This window comes from Tachysurus vachellii, chromosome 5 (assembly GCF_030014155.1).
Source record: "Tachysurus vachellii isolate PV-2020 chromosome 5, HZAU_Pvac_v1, whole genome shotgun sequence".
In the NCBI taxonomy this organism is placed as follows: Eukaryota; Metazoa; Chordata; class Actinopteri; order Siluriformes; family Bagridae; genus Tachysurus; species Tachysurus vachellii.
This window is the reverse complement of record NC_083464.1, coordinates 20697537-20717841: the sequence shown is the minus strand read 5'-3', so window position 1 is coordinate 20717841 and position 20305 is coordinate 20697537. Positions and strand designations below refer to the sequence as shown.

Below are 20305 nucleotides of genomic sequence, written 5' to 3'. Positions count from 1 at the left end.
GCATGTGTATACTTGCTTGCAATATGAGAGTTTGTAGTAGTGTTGAAAGGAAGTAATTTGTCTGGGGTCTATAAGTCATTGTTTGGTATTCAAACCTTTCCTCCCCCAGCAGTTCTCTTTCTGTCTTGTTTATCTAAAATCCATCACAGTTTTGTTCATGCATGTCCTTACCTCCATTTCATTTTAATTCACATTCAGCAGTAAATTATGGTGACTTCATGGGGTAGGTGTCTACAAAAAAAGGATCATCCATTTTTAAGTTTAACAAACTTAATCAAGGACAAACAATTGATGAACTGGCAGATGAATTATAGTGAGTTACATCTACTTAGTTGTATAACTCTGCTGCTGTTTGTACATGGCTGAATCTGCATCTTTGAATGCAGCTGATTTCCTTGTGGCTGAATAAACAAACTGATTATAATAGAAATGGACAGACTGGGTCTAGGATGGCCTTGGTGGATGCCAACTAGTAGGCTCTGCTGATAGAAGGTGTTTTATTTTTGTGCTGGTTTTGTGATTATAAAGCCTGCACTCTCACCCATAACAGTTTGGTCAGAAAGTGACCGTGGACCTGGAGAGGAGAGGGCAGCTTTCATAATCATCAACATAACATAAAAATGGAAACGTGTGGCAACCTATTGCCACAGCACACAGAGGACCATCTGAATCATACACACCATAGGCAGAGAAAGTGAATGGCCTCACAGCACTAGAAGGCAAATGATTGTCATTAACCATTAAGCCATACCACAGAATACCTGCCCATGAAACAGAGGGCAGTCGGATGCTTTGCAGACAAAGTTGTTGCTCTAACCCATGAATTCTAAGGAGCATTCAAATAAGGGTTCTACTCATCAAACAGTCTTTTAGTCCTCAGTCTATTCCTAGAATCATGGTTGTTTTTCAGGCAGCTTGATTCACTGAAACTAGTAGCCACTCTGTTAACTCAACATGTGGTAGAAATGATTGAGCTTGCTGATCAGATTCAGTCAGGTCACCATGTGCGGTACCAGCTGCTGTTGAGGATGTTAGGATTGATAACAGCATCCATAGAAGAAATCCTTCTAGGCTTAATGGAGCTATTATCCTTCAGTAGTGGCTTATCAGACTATGACCTCATACACCACAAACAAATGTTAGTTGTCTTAATGAGAGTGACTCAGTCTCTACATTGCTACAGATGCAAGTGTTTCCTACTGAAAGTGTCATTAATGATGAGTGCTGCCCCAGTGATATATAAAATCAGAACACATCAGCTATGCAGAGATTGATGTTGGTCCATTTGGACCTAAAGTTATTTTCCCTGGGATATTTTCATGTTGGTTTGCTCGGACAATGTTACACTGACTGTTAGGTTGACTTAAGGTGAGTTAGACTATATAAGTCATTTGGAACACCCGGTACGTGTTGTGTACGGCAATGGGTCAGTGGACACTTGATATCAAGTTTTTGATAAATGATTTTTGACAGGCTTTGGCTTTTTCTTTAACTCATCAATTTGTCTTAGTGTTTTGTGCAATACTACTGGCAAGCTATTATCTCAGGAGAATTTAGAGTACACTTTGCGTTTGCAACACAATAAAAAAAACTCAGCATTCTAGTTGCTTTTAATTTTTATATTTCTTCTCCTCTTTGTAAAGGACATCTAAAAATCTAGGGGCTGAGGGCTGTCTCTCCACTGCACCCTATGGACACACAGCTGTGTATTACTGCACAGCCCAGGAATCCCACCTTGGCTCCTGTTCACTCCAGGTTTTTTGTATTTCTTTGGCATGCGTGTGTGTGTGTGTGTGTGTGTGTGTGTGTGTGTGTGTGTGTGTGTGTGTGTGGGTGGGTGGGTGTATTTGATGACATTAAAAATCAGCACTGTATAAAAAAATATATTCTGCAGCTTTCTTCTGTATGAGATTCCAATTAAGATAGAACAGGAACAACGAAGTTTAATGCCTGAACAAGTATGTCATGAATATATCTGCTTTTAGTTTAGTTCAGGAACTAAAAGGTGTGAGTCATCCTTTTTAGACAACTGCTAAGCATTCTAACATTTTTCCTGAAACGCTGGATTTCTTTTTCTCTGAAAGAGAATGATTTTAACAAGTCGCCCATTCCATACAGGCAGGTTGCTTCATGTTTAGCATGCCTTTTTAGAACACACTTTCAAATTGTGTAATGATGATTGAAATGGGCACGAACCAGCCATTCATTTCTAAATCTCCTGCTTTCAAGGTCCAGCAATAATGAAGTATGAGCGGAAATATTTCCTTGGCACAGACTGTTAAAAGCCGTTGCCGAGGCAACACAGTAGCAATAAAAAATAAACACTTTCTTAGTGCATGGGAGGGAGATGTCAAGCCTGCCCTCACTAAAACCTGGCAAAAAAAGTTTTAGTTTAAAACTTCAAGCTCTATTAATCACATTTTTATTAATATTACTATTCACAATATTATGTCTTTATTAAACACATCTTGGAATGAATATCTATCAATCTAAGAGCATCATTATATTTAACACTACAGTGAATTTCAAGGATGTGTGTTTATAAAGACTCTTAAAGGACAATGAGGTCATATCAAGGGTTAAGTGTTTGCCTGAAGCGGTCAACAGCCAGGTCTCAGGTCTCAACAGTGCATTTTATTTTTCTACAGTGATTTTCTGATGTTTGTGACTGGACTATTGAATTTAGTCCAATCACAAATGATCACAGGAGTGATTTATCCTGGTGATGAATGGAAAAAGCCTTGGCTCAACAGAACATGTGTATAATCATTATGTGTGCAACCTCAACATCTGTTTCTCTCTTTTGTTTCTTCTACTATATGTTTGCACACTGTGGAAATCCAGAAAAGCATTTTTCTGTGCATTCTTGATACACTTTTTTCAGCTTTCTTCCAGTCACTGCACTTATTACTACTGCTGAGATTCTATGTTAATGTCTTTACTTTTTCCAACTATGTTTTTAGAAAAATATGACTTTAACTTCAATAAGGTCACTTTGCTTCCCCATAATAAGAAACAAAAATGATAGTATTTATAGTATCATACAGGTCTACTCTTGTTTGTTATTTTACATCTGAATAGCTGGATTACATTTTTCAATTAACCAAAACTTTTAAATTTTAAATTTAAATTTAATCCATTTAATTAAATCAGTAGATTTAAAAGCTACTACACTCATATTTTTCAGGTCTTTTTAGCTTCCATTTTAAATGACATAATCTAATCTAATTTGTATGCATGTTTAGCCCATCATTTAATTATTACAATACCTGGTTTATTTTAACTTTAGATTGCACCCTGTATCCTCATCTGATGAAACAGAGTACAGAATAATCAGAAAAATTTCTTTAAAACATAATGTCACTATTTTAACCCTTTGACTGTCAAAGGTGCAGTTTATAGGCTGACTACATTAATATAGGGATATTTATTACTGCATTGTTAAAATAACCGATCTAATAGCATGTGGACATGTGACCATTACATACACATTTGCTTGTTGAACATCACCTTTCATAACCATAGGCATGGATATTTAGTGGGATATTTACTGGGCAGTGGTTAAGGGTTACTGATCATTAGGTCAAGGCTTCATGCCCTAGCAGCACTCAGCTGCCATTGTTTGGGCCCTTGAGCAATGCCCTTAACCCTTTCTGCTCCAGGGGAGGTGTAACACAGCTGACCCTGCGCTCTGACCCCAACTTCTTAACAAGCTGGGATATGCAAAGAAAAAGAATTTTGCTGTGCTATAAGGTATATGTGACAAATAATGGCTTCTTCTTCTAATTTGTCCCCTTTGCATACTTAACAGCTTCCACTCATCTGGGAAGGTTTTAATCTAGATTTTGGGTTATATCTCTATAGGAATTTGTCAGTTCAGCTACAAGAACATTATTGAGGTCAGGCACTGATGGCAGGTGAGAAAGCCTAGGGTGCAGTTGGTGTTTCATCTCATCACAAAGGTGTTTAGTGGGGTTCTCTTCCACACAAAACTTCACAAACCATGTCTTCATGGAGCTCACGTTGTGCAAAGGGGCATTGTCATGCTGAAAGACATTTGGGGGAACAGTTTGAGGAAGAACCACATATGGATCACATGGTGAGATTTTGGCTATTTTTTACAGCCTAAACTTACCAACTTAGTTTTTTAAGTAATTCTTAGAAGAAATAAACCTTTTATCTCTAGTTATTTTACATTTGTTCCATTATGTACACAAAATTAAATACAAAACAGTTACAGCGCACATCTATTCTACTTTATCTTAGTGAATAATAGATATGCATCTATGGCCAGTCTTTCTAATTGCCTCAGCATGTTGAAAATGTAAATTTGACACAACCATTATAGAACTTCAGGGTTTTGTTAGTTTATCTCAAAATATCTCTTCGGGTATGTAGAAGTTTGGATATTAAATTTACAAAATAATGAAAAATAGAACTCTCGAAAAAAGCTAGGTTATTGAAATATTTAATCGTTATACAGATACTGTGAAATATAAGAACAAAGCCATAGAATAACACTGGCTTCAAACAATCTTTTGTCCATATATTATACTGTTCTCTCTCTCTCTCTCTCTCTCTCTCTCTCTCTCTCATATATATATATATATATATATATAGAATGTATATATATATATATATATACATATATATATATATATATATATATATATATATATATATATATATATATATATATATATATATCTCACACACACACACACACACACAATATTTCTGGATGCCAATAAAGATTCACTTAAATGGGTGAATCAAAAGAACCGATTCAGTAAAGTGAGTCATAAAGTCTACAACTGTCTACAATTGACCCGCTAGACACCCATCGCGGCGCGCTTAATTGGACACAACACTCTCTCTCTCTCTCTCTCTCTCTCTCTCTCTCTCTCTCTCTCTCTCTCTCTCTCTCTCTCTGAGCGCACGAGCCAGTTGGTCAGAAGGAGCGCGCTCTGAACGCGCACCCGCAACTTCACCCGCACTGGTTTAATAAGGAATATTTCTGTTTTATAACTCGTTTTTTTCTTCTTCCACTGCATTATCCTGTTCTTCCTGTCACGCTTTGCCCAAGAACATGGGTGCAATGCGTTCTGTGCCAGTTTGGATTGTGTTGATCATGTTGCAGATCTGCTTATGTGAACCTCTGGAGAAACAAGACACACAAGGTATCATTATAACTAACTTACTGTGTCTCATGTGCTGAACTACATGTGCTAAATTACATGCTTAATGGATTTAAGCAAAAAAAAAAAGAAACTGTCTTTCTGATTAGAATTAGAATTAGTTTTCTATGTCTAACTGCTTGCTATAATAAACATTGGAGACGGATGTAGGACTTCTTTATGATTTATGTCTTTTCATGTTGATAAAAATGGAAGAATCGAAGAATTGAAGGCTATAATAAAAAACTATGCAACACACACACACAGACATTTAAAAATGTCATGGTTTTCTTAATATCTTCCAAAGGTATCCTCAAGTATCCTCAGTGACCTAGGACATTGCAGCTGAATCCTGCTTTGTCATCAAATAATATAAATATTATTATGTTTTGTGTACATGCCAAGTATCATCAAAGGTTATTACCCACAACATAGGGTTTCCCCTTCTGAAATGTTTCCAGATAGGACCTTTTGAGAAATCAAGACGATTTCAAAGCCTGTAGATTATTGAGAAATATAATATGAATACAAATAATAATTCTTCTTCTTCTTCTTCTTCTTCTTCTTTTTATTATTATTATTATTATTATTATTATTATTATTATTATTAAGATAAGGTAAGATTACACATATGCATTCATAAATACTTGATCCATCTATAGCTTTATCTACTGTTGAAGTCATATTTCTCAAGAGAAAGATATCAGGGTGGGTTGTTCTTTGATTTGTCACACAGCTGTATCTGTGTGGTGACTTAAGGACTATGAATACAGAGTGAGACAACACAGAGATTTCCCACTACCCTGAATCTGTCTACTGCCAGATTCTTTCCTTCTTTCTTTACCACAAACACAAACAAACACACAAACACACACAAAGACACACACACAGCCTTGTCCTGGCTTGCAGTACTGCTGTCCTGTAAGTGAGTCAACATGTGAGAAATGACTAAGGAAAAGAGTAACTTGAATATATGCTTAAATATATTCATATACAGTAAGTGCTTATATGGTTGATAATGCATAATGCTTTTGTCAAAGTAGACTTAGTTAGTGTACATTCTGTAAATAAAATAAAAGCAAAAGTAGGTGATTTTCCCCATGAGGAGATACCGGGGTAAATAGTATGTACTGTATGTAAGTTTTATGTGTACATTTGTTAAAACTGCACTGGTATATTCATGTTGCAATACAGAAAGAAATATTTTCCTCTTTTTCCCATTACTTTGTTCTGCAATTGAGAGGACATGTTGTTTATAAATTCTTTGGGCATTGTACTTGGAAATATTTAGGCTCTGTTAAAAAAACAAAAAAAAAACCTCCCCTTTCCACAACAGACCCAAACACACAAGGACAGAAATTCAGGCCAATAAAGGCACCTGCCTTGTAAGGTGAGCTTTATTAACTACTTGATAGATGGCAAACTGCTGCTGTATTAGTAATGGAAAGTTATATTCTGAAACTTTCATACTGTAATTAGATCTGGGATCTGACAACAATATATATTATGATGATTATAGACTGAAATAAGGAAGGAAGGAAGGAAGGAAGGAAGGAAGGACATTTTCCTTTTTTATATTTTTAGTTAACAAAAATATAAGCTTAAGTATAGACCACTTGGCTATAATATTTTCAAATATGGCAGTATCACCCTTCACATTTAATCATTTTTATTGCATTGCAATGATTTAAGATTTATCCTCATCAATACATTTGCCAGACTGTATATTTATAATCACACCCTCCAGTACACTTAAATATATCTAATATTAATCTTGAATTTTGTATTATATTAATCTTTATATTATTCTTTATAATAACCTTTAGTTAACATAGTTTATGTTCTGTAAAGCTGCTTTGAGACAATGTCAATTGTAAAAAGTGCTATACAAATAAATTTAAATTGAATTGAATGAAAGATTTAAGGATTTAATAATCAATCATTGTTTAGCTGTAGGACATACTTCTATTACAGGAATATACAACGTAAGCCAAATATATATCCTAAGCTTTCACAGGCTACAGAGCTGTTTATAGTTTAGAGATTAAAAGCAATACATAGAAATACAATTGTGGTGCAAAAGTAGAACGAGCAAGTAAGTAAGTCAGTAAAGAAAGAAAGAAAGAAAGAAAGAAAGAAAGAAAGAAAGAAAGAAAGAAAGAAAGAAAGAAAACACTGAAACATGCAGAATGAATAATGGATTTTCCTCAAAATTAAGAATTTATCATAATGCCTGCTTCAAATGCCTGCATAAACACTAAAATCCATGCTTCCTGTATTTCAGTGATAGACATGCTGGCTCTACAGGATGTCAAGCAGAATGTGGCTGCAGTGGAGAAGATGTCTGGAGCTCTAAAGTCTCTTAGTGATCTCTATATCGTCTCTACCTTCCGCCTGCCACCCAAACTTGGTGGAGTGCTACTTGGCTTCTACAATAAGCAGGACAATAAAAAGTACCTGGAGCTTGCCATCATGGGCAAAATCAACAAAGGTACTTTTAGATATAGGATCAGATCTAAGTTGGTGTCTGTATATTGCTGCAAGAAGGTAGGACAAACCAGAGCGCAATACATTTTAAAGACAGCCAGAACAATGCTCGAACTATTCCATAATAAAAAAAAAAAAAACAATACTGTCATCAGAGGGTAGCTTTAATACTCTGCTATTATACACACATACAGTATATACACACAGATGCTCTTTTACCTTCCACAAAGGCCCCATTGCATAAATCACCCTTAATAACATAATAACTGTGTTGATGGCACTATAATCTTTGGTTTATTACTGACTGCTCTATAATTGGTAAGATCAACTTTTAAGGTCATTCATAATAAAGTCTATATTAATTAAATTACTGTTCTGACAGCTCTTGTTCGGTATGTTCGTGAAGACGGCAAGCTGCAAACAGTAAACCTGCAAAGCTCTAACTTGGCAGACGGGCGTGCGCAATCCATTATCCTCCGCATAGGAGGCCTGCAAAGAGAAAACCTCAGCCTTGAGCTTTATGTCAACTGCCGCCTGGCTGACTCTGCCCAGCGCCTGCCTCAATTGGTCACCCTGCCGGCAGAGGCTGAGTTGGTGGAGATAAGAAATGGCTACAAGGCATATGCTCGGCTTCAGGTATAGTAGCTTTGCTCAGGGTTTTACTTGATCTATTATAGCTCATATAAAAACATGTTGATCAACAGAAGTGTCTCTATACAGCAGAGAGCTTTGAGTTACTTAATTTGGCCGACATTTCTATTTTTAATTGAACCTGTGGGAGAAAGTAAATACATTGGGGGTATTACAATATGTGAGAATGTTTGTGTTTGGTTACAGGGATCAGTAGAGAGCCTCAAACTAGCTCTAGGGGGGACTGTAGCCAGTGCAGGTGCTCTCACTGACTGCCCTTTTCAGGGTGACTCCTCTTCATACAATATAGGTAACACACCATTAGATACTCTGCTAGATAATGAAATGTACATTAATATTGATCTGATATTCTTATTCTAAGATAAGAGTATCAATAAATGTCTGTAAGGAATTATTGGGGTATTCTTTCACTCTGTCTTTGCTTCTATTCCCAGTAAATGGGGAAGTGAACTCTATTCTTGGTAAGTGCTATAAACCAACTATAAAACAGAATACACTATAGAAATTATAGCATATTTGTGAATGCATATAATAAAGAAATGTGTTTGTTGGTCACAGGTGATCACACCAAAGCTCTGATTGGACAACTCATTATCTTTAATCAGATCTTGGGTGAGCTTCGACAAGATATCAGAGAACAGGTTTGTGTGTGTGTGTGTATGTGTGTATTTTAGAATCAATCATATGAGCTGGCCCTTGGCTATACTTTTTTACAGGCTAAAATCTTGTGTTTTGATAGTATGTGGATGTGCATATCTCTCTGTTCTCTGCCTACTTTAGGTGAAGGAAATGTCTCTTATTAGGAATACCATAATGGAGTGCCAAATATGCGGTAAGTCTTCTCTGCCCAGGTTATAGCTAGAAGTAAGACAACTACATTCATTTAATTTCCAACATAGTCTTAACTCTGTCATTAATGGAGCAGATTTTTTCTGTTCTGAATAGGTACTTTTTTACTTCTATAATGATCCTTTTACTACTAATAATATAATGTGATAATAAATTTATGATTTTATACAAACTAGAAAAGACAAAGACAAACATTGGAGTTTTTATTTTTCAGCAATAGCTCTTAGCTTTTTTTTATAGGGTTTCATGAACCTCGCTCCCGCTGCCAGCCCAACCCCTGCTTTAAGGAAGTTCCCTGCATGGAGACTTTTGAGTTTCCAGGATATCGCTGTGGGCCCTGTCCTGAAGGAATGACAGGCAATGGCACTCACTGTCAAGATCTTAATGAAGTGAGTATGTCATTATAATAAGACCTAACATTTAAAAATATAAATTCAAGGCATGCATATGCTGGTGTATTCTTTCTGCGTTTTTCTCAGTGTTCATTGGCTCAGCCTTGCTACTCTACAAGTGCATGTGTAAACACAGTGAAGGGCTTCAGATGTGAGCCCTGCCCAGCCGGATATTGGGGGAAACCTGTCTTAGGGGTTGGTCTAGAATACGCCAAGAACCACAAACAGGTGCTCACTAACACTCACAATCACACTTATATAGGGTAGCTGCCCACCCAAGTCTTCTGGTTTCCAGATGGAAAAAACAACCAGTAAAATGATATTGAATGATATAAAATGACTGTCCCAACTTCCCCATCCCACAGAAAATGTTTATGCCAATTGTCATCAAATTGTCAATTGTCATTTTGCATAATTGGCATTTATTTTAAAGCAACATCCACTTATACACAGAACTGTAGTATGCCACAGTGCATGTCTAAAATGTGCAGTAAAAGTCTAAAAATGTAAAACAATCCCTAAAAAGAAGCAAAAAGGAAACAAAATGTCCTAACCATGTAAAGGAAGAAATCTGAATTTGATTTTCATTTTGGATTCTCATTGAGCTGAATTCCATAAGACTATTTTAAAGAACAAGTAACTGCTTATCTCGCCATGGTTAAATGTCAATTTTGTTGAAAGAGACATTACAGGAGGGGGGCACGGTGGCTTAGTGGTTAGCATGTTCGCCTCACACCTCCAGGGTTGGGGGTTAGATTCCCGCCTCCGCCTTGTGTGTGTGGAGTTTGCATGTTCTCCCCGTGCCTCGGGGGTTTCCTACGTGTACTCCGGTTTCCTCCCCCGGTCCAAAGACATGCATGGTAGATTGATTGGCATCTCTGGAAAATTGTCCGTAGTGTGTGAGTGCGTGAGTGAATGAGAGAGTGTGTGTGTGTGTGTGTGTGTGCCCTGCGATGGGCTGGCACTCCGTCCAGGGTGTATCCTTCCTTGATGCCCGATGATGCCTGAGATGCACAGGCACAGGCTCATCGTGACCTGAGGTAGTTCGGATAAGCGGTAGAAAATGAATGAATGAATAAATGAATGAATGAATGAGACATTACAGGTTTGTCTAATGGAATTTTGATATTGAGTGTTAGGGCATAGGGTGTCCACTTTTAGCATGTTGAGGGTTGCAACCTTATTCACATTATACATAAATACATAATTACATAATCAGAAAAGCATTCGGCTTATCATAGGGAAATGGTCAGTTAGATGTCACATCTAATCCTGATGAAGCCACAACCATCTGTGCCTGGGGGGTCCAAGGAAACATAATTTGCCCTGCTTTCTGGGAGGGAAGAGTGCTATTATTTTCAGTACAAAGCTAAATTACTATCAGTAGAACACTAGCTAATCATAGGGTTCTGTGAGCTCATGTATATGGAAAAGAGCGGTTACTGACATTGTGTTAGCAGCAGCTGTCATGCAGTAGGGGAGAACTGGGAACTGGCAATGACTAAATGTGGGAAATGGTGTAAAAATAAAAACAAAACAACTGCTGCTTAGATATACACAGAGGATATTGTACGTATATTTTTTAGTTGTCAAACTGCTCTTTTCTCTGTTGGGTTTTTCCTTCCCAGGAATGTCTAGACATAGACGAATGTGTGGAAGTTGCCAATGCATGCACAGCCAATTCTGTCTGCATAAACACCATTGTAAGTATTAAGGTTCTTATTTAGACCTCAGCAGCCTAATGTCCTAATAAGACATGGAAGCTTTGATGAAGTCAGTCAAAGTGCCAAGAAAGTTCCAATTCACTTTCACCTACTCTTTCCTCTTCATGTTCTTTCAGGGGTCATTTAAATGTGGGCAATGCAAAGCTGGCTATGTGGGAAATCAGACGGCAGGCTGTTTTCCTCGGAAAACCTGTTCTACACTCGACTTTAACCCATGTCACTCCCGTGCTCACTGTATCATTGAGAGGAATGGTGGAGTGTCTTGTGCGGTATGCTAATGGCTAATACCACTTTAAATTAAAAAATAAAGGGTAAATCACATTTGTTTTAAATGAGACCTCATCTAAGTGCATACCAGATTTATTATGCCTTATTAACTTATTAACTCGTGATTATTTTTACTTGGACTTTGAATGTTGAATGTACTTGGACTTTGAATGACTTTGAGTGTTGAATGTACGATATGATCGAGGATGTTTGTGCGATTCATATGTCTTATATCTGGTCTGTGTTTTTTCAGTGTAATGTTGGCTGGGCTGGTAACGGCAACACCTGTGGTGTAGATACAGATATTGATGGCTACCCTGACCGTGCTCTGCCCTGCATAGACAATAACAAGCACTGCAAACAGGTCTGAAGTCATCACATAGTATATCATTTTTTATATATTTAATTTCTCATATTTACAGCTGAAAGTAAAATATATTTAAAAAATCATCATCATTCAAATTCTTGGGTGATGTGGACGCTCAGTGGTTATAATGTTGTACTATTGGTTGTGAGTTAAAATCCCAACAAGGCCAAGCTGCCACTACAGCCACTGCTTGGCCATTAAGCAAGGCTCTTAACCCTGAACTGCTCTAAATGAGGGTATAAATATAAACATATATTAAACATATATGCTGGGTTCGTTTCTTTCTGGCTTGAAGGTGGTGAAATACGCAAGACTCTGTGTTTCATTTCCAGAAATGTACCAAACATCCACTTTCCTTAAAGGATGCTTTCCTTAGCTGCTATACGATTACGTATGTGAGCTTTATGTTTATTTACTGGCTGGATGTGTGATATATAAAGTATGTGTTAACTGTTCACACACCAAGCTATCATTTAGTTCAGATAGTATGTAGAAACTGTCTAGGAGAAACATCAAATTGCTTAAACAATAAAGAAAATACATCTTTATAATACACAAAAAATGTTCATACATAGGTGCATCGAAATATACATCGTGCCTTTGTGTTCATGGAGGTTTCAGTCTATATAAACAAATTACATTTCATCTATTTAAATGTATTTAAATGTTAATCATAATCAAATCAAATCATTAAGTCTATATTGGCATTAATGTGGTTAATTAAAATTTTGTTACAACACACCAGTAAGCCTAATATACAGCTTTGATTCTAATGATTTGCTTTTATGTATTTTGCAACTGTTCACATTTTTGAACAGTTCAGACATTGACATAATAAAAATTAATACTGTCTGTTTTCATAATTATTCTTGTACAGGATAACTGTATATACACACCAAACTCAGGCCAGGAAGATGCTGATAATGATGGCATAGGTGACCAGTGTGATGAAGATGCTGATGGGGATGGTATTAAGAATGTGGAGGTATAATAATGGAGCTTATTATATAAGGATTCTCTAACACACCTCTTCATTTATTTACCCCAAGTTTTCTTCCTGGCTTTGTGACAGTGTAATGATACCATGCACAGATTAAACATAAATGTTTTCCTAATCATTTTGTTTTAGGACAACTGCCGGCTGGTACCCAATAAAGACCAACAAAACTCAGACACAGACTCCTTTGGCGATGCATGTGACAACTGTCCCAATGTGCCCAACATTGACCAGAAAGACACAGACAACAACGGAGAGGGCGATGCTTGTGACCAAGATATTGATGGAGACGGTCATTACAATTTCTCTGTTTCAGACTTCCACCAGCATAAGCACGTTAAATATATTTGTTGCTCATTTTTGTTGTCCCTGTAAGCAATCAGCAGCTGTCTGCTGCTCTGATGACTCAGAAGGACACTGGACAATGGTGTTTAATGGGAGAAAAATTTTTTACCAATCTTACAAATAAATAATAACAGTCATGTTTCTCTTCTCACACACCATTGTTCGGTGATCTTTAATGTCATATTAATGAGAAAGTAGAAGTGTAGAAGTAAGTAATTGTTAAACCCGAAGTTGCAATATGCAGCATAGCCCTATGATGCAGTTCAGCCTCATTAGAGACTCGGTTCAGCTAGTTAGAGATCTCCAAGATGACGAGTATGATAGTGTTTATTACATTAGTTTTTTTGAACGTGATCTGTTTGAGTAGAGCATTTGGGCAAGGACGTGAGAGAGCTGTACAGATTAAACGAGTAAAATTCATTGCTTAATTGCAGTCTTTAGCTAGAGATAAATTTGACATCAGTATAAATAAATAGTTGATCAGCATCATGGGTAATGATGAAAACTGTTAACCAAGTGGAAATAAATCGACATGACAGTGACTGAAGTTTCAACTAAAACAGTAAAACTATAAATTTATTAAACTTTAAATTTCAAATAATTATGCCACTAAAACATTATATATAAATATATGTAACCATATATAATTCACAGTAAATTTTTACTTTAAATATTTACAAGGCCATCTTTGAGCTTGATCGTTTTTATTATTATTATTATTATTATTATTATTATTATTATTATTATTATTACTTAGGGCCAAATATCTTTAAATGAGCAAATTTAAAACAATGTTTTCAGGGGCTATTTTTGTAAATGCATATACAATATGTGTAAAGATTTTTTCATTTTTAAAACTCATATGTAATTTTGTAGTTTAGGCTTAGTATTAGGTAGAAGTGGATATTAGTCTTTGGGCCAAAGTAAGCATACGATTAGTTTTCCAAACTTTGAATCACACTACTGCAATTATATCTGTGCATTGCAGGTGTTCCGAATGTGCTGGATAACTGTCCCAAAGTGCCGAACCCTATGCAGACAGACCGGGATCATGATGGAGTGGGAGATGCCTGTGACAGCTGCCCTGAGATGAACAACCCTATGCAGGTTCTCACAGTTTACCAAGCACTGTTCTAAGCTTTAATGTATCTGTTTAATCATTCAAAAGCCCACTGCAGGACTAATCTTTGTTGGACATTCAGCAATTATGGAAGTGGTCTAGGGCACAGTGGGTGGGTAATGATTATTTTGTACCAAAAAGATGGCATTATGATCAAAATGTGGTTTAATTTTTCCATGTGTAGAATTAGAAATAAATTCTAGAATTCTAAATTCTTTTTAAGGACTTGTTTAAATTTTTCATTAGTGAATGGTTTGTAATTTGAGTTCAAATCAAAGTGCTATGAAAATGTTCACATAATCACATAATGCTACTTATATTCTTTCAGACTGACATAGACAATGACCTTGTAGGAGATGTGTGTGACACAAATCAGGACTCGTAAGTTTAAACACACACACACACACACACACACACACACACACACACACACACACACACACACACAAGCACATTATGTATTACTCTGGCGCCACCTAGACTTGCTGCCTGGTTGGTAATATTTTGATACTTTACCACTGAGTTGCAAATGTTTGCATACCCTCAGGGTATACTGAAGAAGGAAATTGTAATTTATATCAATAGCACAATTAGTGTGTTCGATTTCACATCTGTTTCTAATCATTCTTTCATTTATCTTCATTAACTGCATTACTTGGTCAGGGTTGCAGAGGTTGCAGGACCTATCTTGGGAACATTGAGACATATAAGACACTAGGAATACAGAAGAATAAGGAAAAGGTTCACCACAGGGCACCACTCACACACATTCATAAACTCATTTACACCTAGGGATAATTCAACATAGACAGTGTTATATGGCGTATTTGTCCGAATGTCAGGGATGAAACTGTAACCCCAGAAAAAGCCCACACAGACACGGGGAGGGGAGTTTCTCTGATTGGTGAGAAACTCCAAACAGACAGTAACACAAACTCAAGGTTCAAACATGAGACTCTGGAGCTATGAGGTGGACATAGCTACCTGCTGTGCCACTAGCCTTCATGTTCATAATCTCATGCAACAGAAATGGATAAGTAGGGGAAATGAACGTAGAAATAGCAAATAAAATAAACGCTTTCCTGCTTGTGTGATATTTTTGTTGCTTTCTGCAGGATCCCAGTATATACGTATCTAAACCAGATGCTATATGAATGTATTCATTCCCAATGTATATCTGATTTCTGTTTGTATGGTTGTTTGGACAGTGATGAAGATGGACACCAAGATAGTCGAGACAACTGCCCTAACATCCCTAACAGCTCTCAGCTTGATTCGGATAATGATGGTATTGGAGACGACTGTGATGATGATGATGACAATGATGGAATTCCTGACACTGAGACTGCAGGAGGTCTCGGTCCTGATAACTGCAGACTCATTCCCAATCCCAACCAGAAAGACTCAGATGGTAATGAACATATCTCATGGTTATTTGCACCAGTGTTTATGATAATTATCACCGTTGTTTATCAGCTTCCAGGCAGCCTGTTTTCTGTACAGCTCATACTCTTGAGCTTTAACTAAATGGCTAGTGTAGTCAACAACATTGTGATTATTTGTTTGTATATGTCTAGAAAGTTAAGAAACCAAGTGAAGAAAGAAAGAAAGAAAGAAAGAAAGAAAGAAAGAATATATTTAAATTATTCTGTCTAATAATTAAGTAAGTAAGGTAAAATAGAAAACATAGTCACTGCCATGTAAATATCGTTTACTCATTTTTTCAACAATAATAATTGAATAAAAATTAAACTATACAATAATAATTAAGTAATAATTATTATTAAAATAATAATAAAGGGTATTAATAATTTAAAATATCCATATATTATTAAAAGTCCATCCCCATTTAACCCCATCAAGATTTTGTTATATTTAATATATTTCTCCCATCTCCCCAGGGAATGGTGTTGGAGACGTGTGTGAGAATGACTTTGACAATGATGCAGTACTGGATTTGATTGATGTGTGTCCAGAGAGTTCTGAGGTCACACTTACAGACTTCAGAGCCTATCAGACTGTCATATTGGACCCAGAGGGTGATGCCCAAATTGATCCTAACTGGGTGGTTCTTAATCAGGTCTGGCAGATGATCATTTCTATAGAACTCGTGTGCTGCTTTAATGCTGGAGAATAATACACTTCCAACCATTTAACAAGCAAAGTACATAGTTAATTTATCCAAAGCCTGTTATTTTGATAAACCTGACACCTACAATAGAAATTGCATATTGCAAATTTAAACTAATGCATTTGTGACATTTCAGGGTATGGAGATTGTTCAGACGATGAACAGTGACCCTGGATTAGCAGTTGGTAGGTCCCATTTCAGTACATTTAAACACTACTTGTATACAACAACAAAAAATCACTTTTTGTAATTAACAAAATAAGTATATCATATAGTCTTTTCTAATCCCCCTAACTTTCATTTGCAGGCTATACAGCATTCAACGGTGTGGACTTTGAGGGCACTTTCCATGTAAACACAGTGACTGATGATGACTATGCTGGCTTCATCTTTGGATATCAGGACTCATCTAGCTTCTATGTAGTGATGTGGAAGCAGACAGAGCAGACATACTGGCAGTCTGTGCCATTTCGAGCCATGGCTGAGCCTGGCCTACAACTCAAGGTAGCAATACATAAAACTATTCAGCTCAGAACAGCTTCATTGGTTTGGAAGTGTTACATTTAAATAGATGTATATATTTAACCTAACAGCCTTCTCCCACTTGTTTCTGTATTATCAGTGTGATGTGTTTTGTTTGTAAATTAGCGACCCCATTATATAGAGCCATGTATACTCAGATTATGTAGGAATGGGCTAAGATTTGGAATCCTGGTTCCCTCTGTAGGCAGTAAAGTCCCGTACAGGGCCTGGTGAATTTCTCCGCAACGCTTTGTGGCACACCGGAGACACACAAGGTGAGGTGAAGTTATTGTGGAAAGACCCACGCAACGTCGGCTGGAAAGACAAAACCTCCTATCGCTGGCAGCTCAGTCACCGGCCCCAGGTTGGCTACATCAGGTGAGAGTATGGAAGGTGGCAAGGTTAAAGACTTGCACCCCATAAAAAATCTTGACCTAAATTTCCATTACAAATTTTCCTTTCTAAAATTGTTGATCATAACTACAGTACCTTGGTCTTATTCCTACAGTCTTATTCCTTGTTCAATCTACAGAAATATGTTGTCATTACCTCACATTCTGTAAAACATTAGAGGGTGCCCTTCTGTATACAGTTAATGGATGCAATGATCCAAACATGAGGTGAACAAAATCCTCACTGGTAGGCACGAAAATGGGGGTCTGGATGCTTGTCTTTGTATTCTTTTTTGTTCTGCTTCCCCCTTTTCCTAAAGCCCTAGTCCTCCAAAACCTCTGTGACTTTAGTGAGTGGCTGGGCCTCCTGGCCTTCCATTGTTGCGGTTGCCATGCCAATGAAATCCTTGGCAAGAATTTCCTTGGTGCCTGTTGATATGCAGATCCAACGGAAACTACTGTAGTAGACAAGGCTAAAGAGACAGTGAGGAAAGTTGACGACACAGAACAAGGAATATGCGTGATTTAATGTAATAAAAACATATACAATCTAAACTCGTGTAATATATCTTTCATTCAAATGCACACAGTATGACAGAGTACAAGTGTTTCAGAAAATAAAAGTTTGCCAAACCTGTCATAGACTAATAAGTATGCTATATATTTAATCATATAAATATGCAATGGTACCTTCTAACCAACATCAAATATTTTAATTACAAAGACAAAAACAAGAAACGGCTTGAATTTGGATTTGAATTTAGAGAAGTTGTCACAATACTTACAGCAGATGGGGGCTGTCCGGGAGTAGGGGGGCAGCTCTGTCAGACTGCTGTGTGTATATAGCCAGTTCTCTGTGAAATTCCAGGCTCTTTCAGGCACACAGAGAAACACCTGCTTTGTATTCCGTTAGAGTGGTGAATAGAACTAAACACACACACACGCGCGCACACACACCCTATACTGAGCTTCAGTCCACCATCTCTAAAACATCACGTCATCCTCCAAACTCCTGCAATACTCTTGTGTCTTCAAACACCCACAGGTTTTCTCTCACCAAACTCTAGCATGGATATGACATATTGCGATACATTTCAGGCACCTTTCATTGACTTATGTTACGTTATGCTTATGTTACCTGTATACCCACAGTCTTATGCCACTTGTATTTAGTATTATCTAATTCATTTGTAGTTTCTTATATGAATCAGTTATTATTGGATAATGGGGGTTCTTTAATGGGTGTTTAAATTTAGATTGTTTTGTCTTTTTATTTATGTTCTGCTTGATTTAATTTAATAATCTGTTATATGGATTCTGATGGTATTCTCTCTTAGCTGGGTATAGAAAAGCATTTTATATGTCTGTCTGTCTGTCTATCTATCTATCTATCTATCTATCTATCTATCTATCTATCTATCTATCTATCTATTTATTTGTAATATTATTATTCATTATGGGAATCAATCCCAGAAGTCTGTGGATGAACTCCAGACCAGGATTATAAGAGTTAAAAAATATGAATTCTATAACTTAAGTATGTATTTGTGTGGCAGAGTAAAACTCTACGAGGGAATGGATTTGGTGGCTGACTCCGATGTGTTGGTTGACACGACTATGAGAGGAGGTCGGCTTGGAGTATTCTGCTTTTCACAAGAGAATATCATTTGGTCTAACCTACGCTACCGATGCAATGGTACGCTACCCTTAAAATGCTTTCAGATCAACATCCAGTGAATTGTGAAATGCCACTTTTTCATATATCATGTAATGGTCTGCAGTGACTGAGATAATAAAAGTCATTAATGATAGAATAAGAAATGAATGAGTATAGATCATTTACTCTATGGCTGAATATTTATAAAATAATTATATCTGTCTTTTTCAGACACAGTCCCGGAGGACTTTGAATCACAGCATAAACAGTTCATGCACATTCATGTGTGAGAAGTGGGAGAATCAAAGCTGGCCACCCCGATCTACACTGCAACTTCATACAGAAACACTCACAGAGTCTCTACATTTGCTCTGGGTCTGCAAACCAGCCACTGTGCACAGGCCAGACTGTCAAGCTCTTGTGCGAAAGGGAACACAAGATCAAAAAAAGAGAAAATGACACCAGCCGTCTGAAGACGCAAACGCAAAATCAAAGTAGAGAAATCAACAACTGACTTTTTATTGTATGAATGAGACTGTTGTAGTAAGGAGGTGCCTCAGGTCAATGTAAAAAGCAAAACGCTGTATTCGTGTCTGCGTGTGTGTGCGTGTGTATGTGTGTGTGTGCGTGTGGTGTGCGTGTGTGTAATGATGTGGGAGAGAACAAGTGAAAGGGAAAATGTGTAAAGATGACCATGTGTTAATGATCACTGATTTGTACATCTAACTTCTTGCTGTTAATCTGACATCCTATTACTGTAAATATCAATTTAATCCTTTAAATATATAGGAAAGTGATATGCCAAAAATAACATGTAAGGAGCCATCCTGTGTAAGACCTGTCCCAACTGTACAATGAAAAACCTGCAGGTGAAATAGACCATTAAATATACATATAATTAAAACGAATTAGCTTCAGATATATAACAATGTGATGAAACAATTTTTTTCTTTGGTTACAATCATTGTGACGGTTGTTCACAGTGCGGATTCTCGGAGTCTTGTGACTCTAACACGTATTATAACTAAGGCGAAATTATATAACAGCTCCATTTAAATTGCAAGATTAAGACTACTACAAAATAGTTTGTGCCTCAGCTAGGGAAGGCTTTTTGCTTGTATTAAAATAATATTTGTATTGTTTTGGCCCTAATCTTTTGCTTTTACTATTTTTATGAGGGAGGGTTTTAAAGACAGTCAGAATATCAAAGTTCCTGCCATTATTCAT

General features: G+C 36.8%; 1 protein-coding gene across 1 annotated transcript; it reads left to right on the top strand.

Annotated features, from left to right (window-relative positions):
- Positions 1-4948: 4948 nt before the first annotated feature.
- On the top strand, positions 4949-20007 carry thbs3a (thrombospondin 3a). Its single transcript, XM_060870343.1, has 23 exons — positions 4949-5180; positions 7462-7668; positions 8047-8300; positions 8502-8604; positions 8750-8776; positions 8874-8956; positions 9096-9147; positions 9405-9553; positions 9644-9784; positions 11185-11259; positions 11397-11549; positions 11801-11911; positions 12792-12899; positions 13044-13203; positions 14245-14363; positions 14705-14757; positions 15585-15787; positions 16278-16456; positions 16644-16692; positions 16815-17011; positions 17235-17407; positions 18978-19117; positions 19310-20007. The coding sequence occupies exons 1-23, from the start codon at positions 5090-5092 to the stop codon at positions 19366-19368; spliced, it is 2886 nt and encodes a 961-aa protein (XP_060726326.1). The 5' UTR covers positions 4949-5089; the 3' UTR covers positions 19369-20007.
- Positions 20008-20305: the final 298 nt, after the last annotated feature.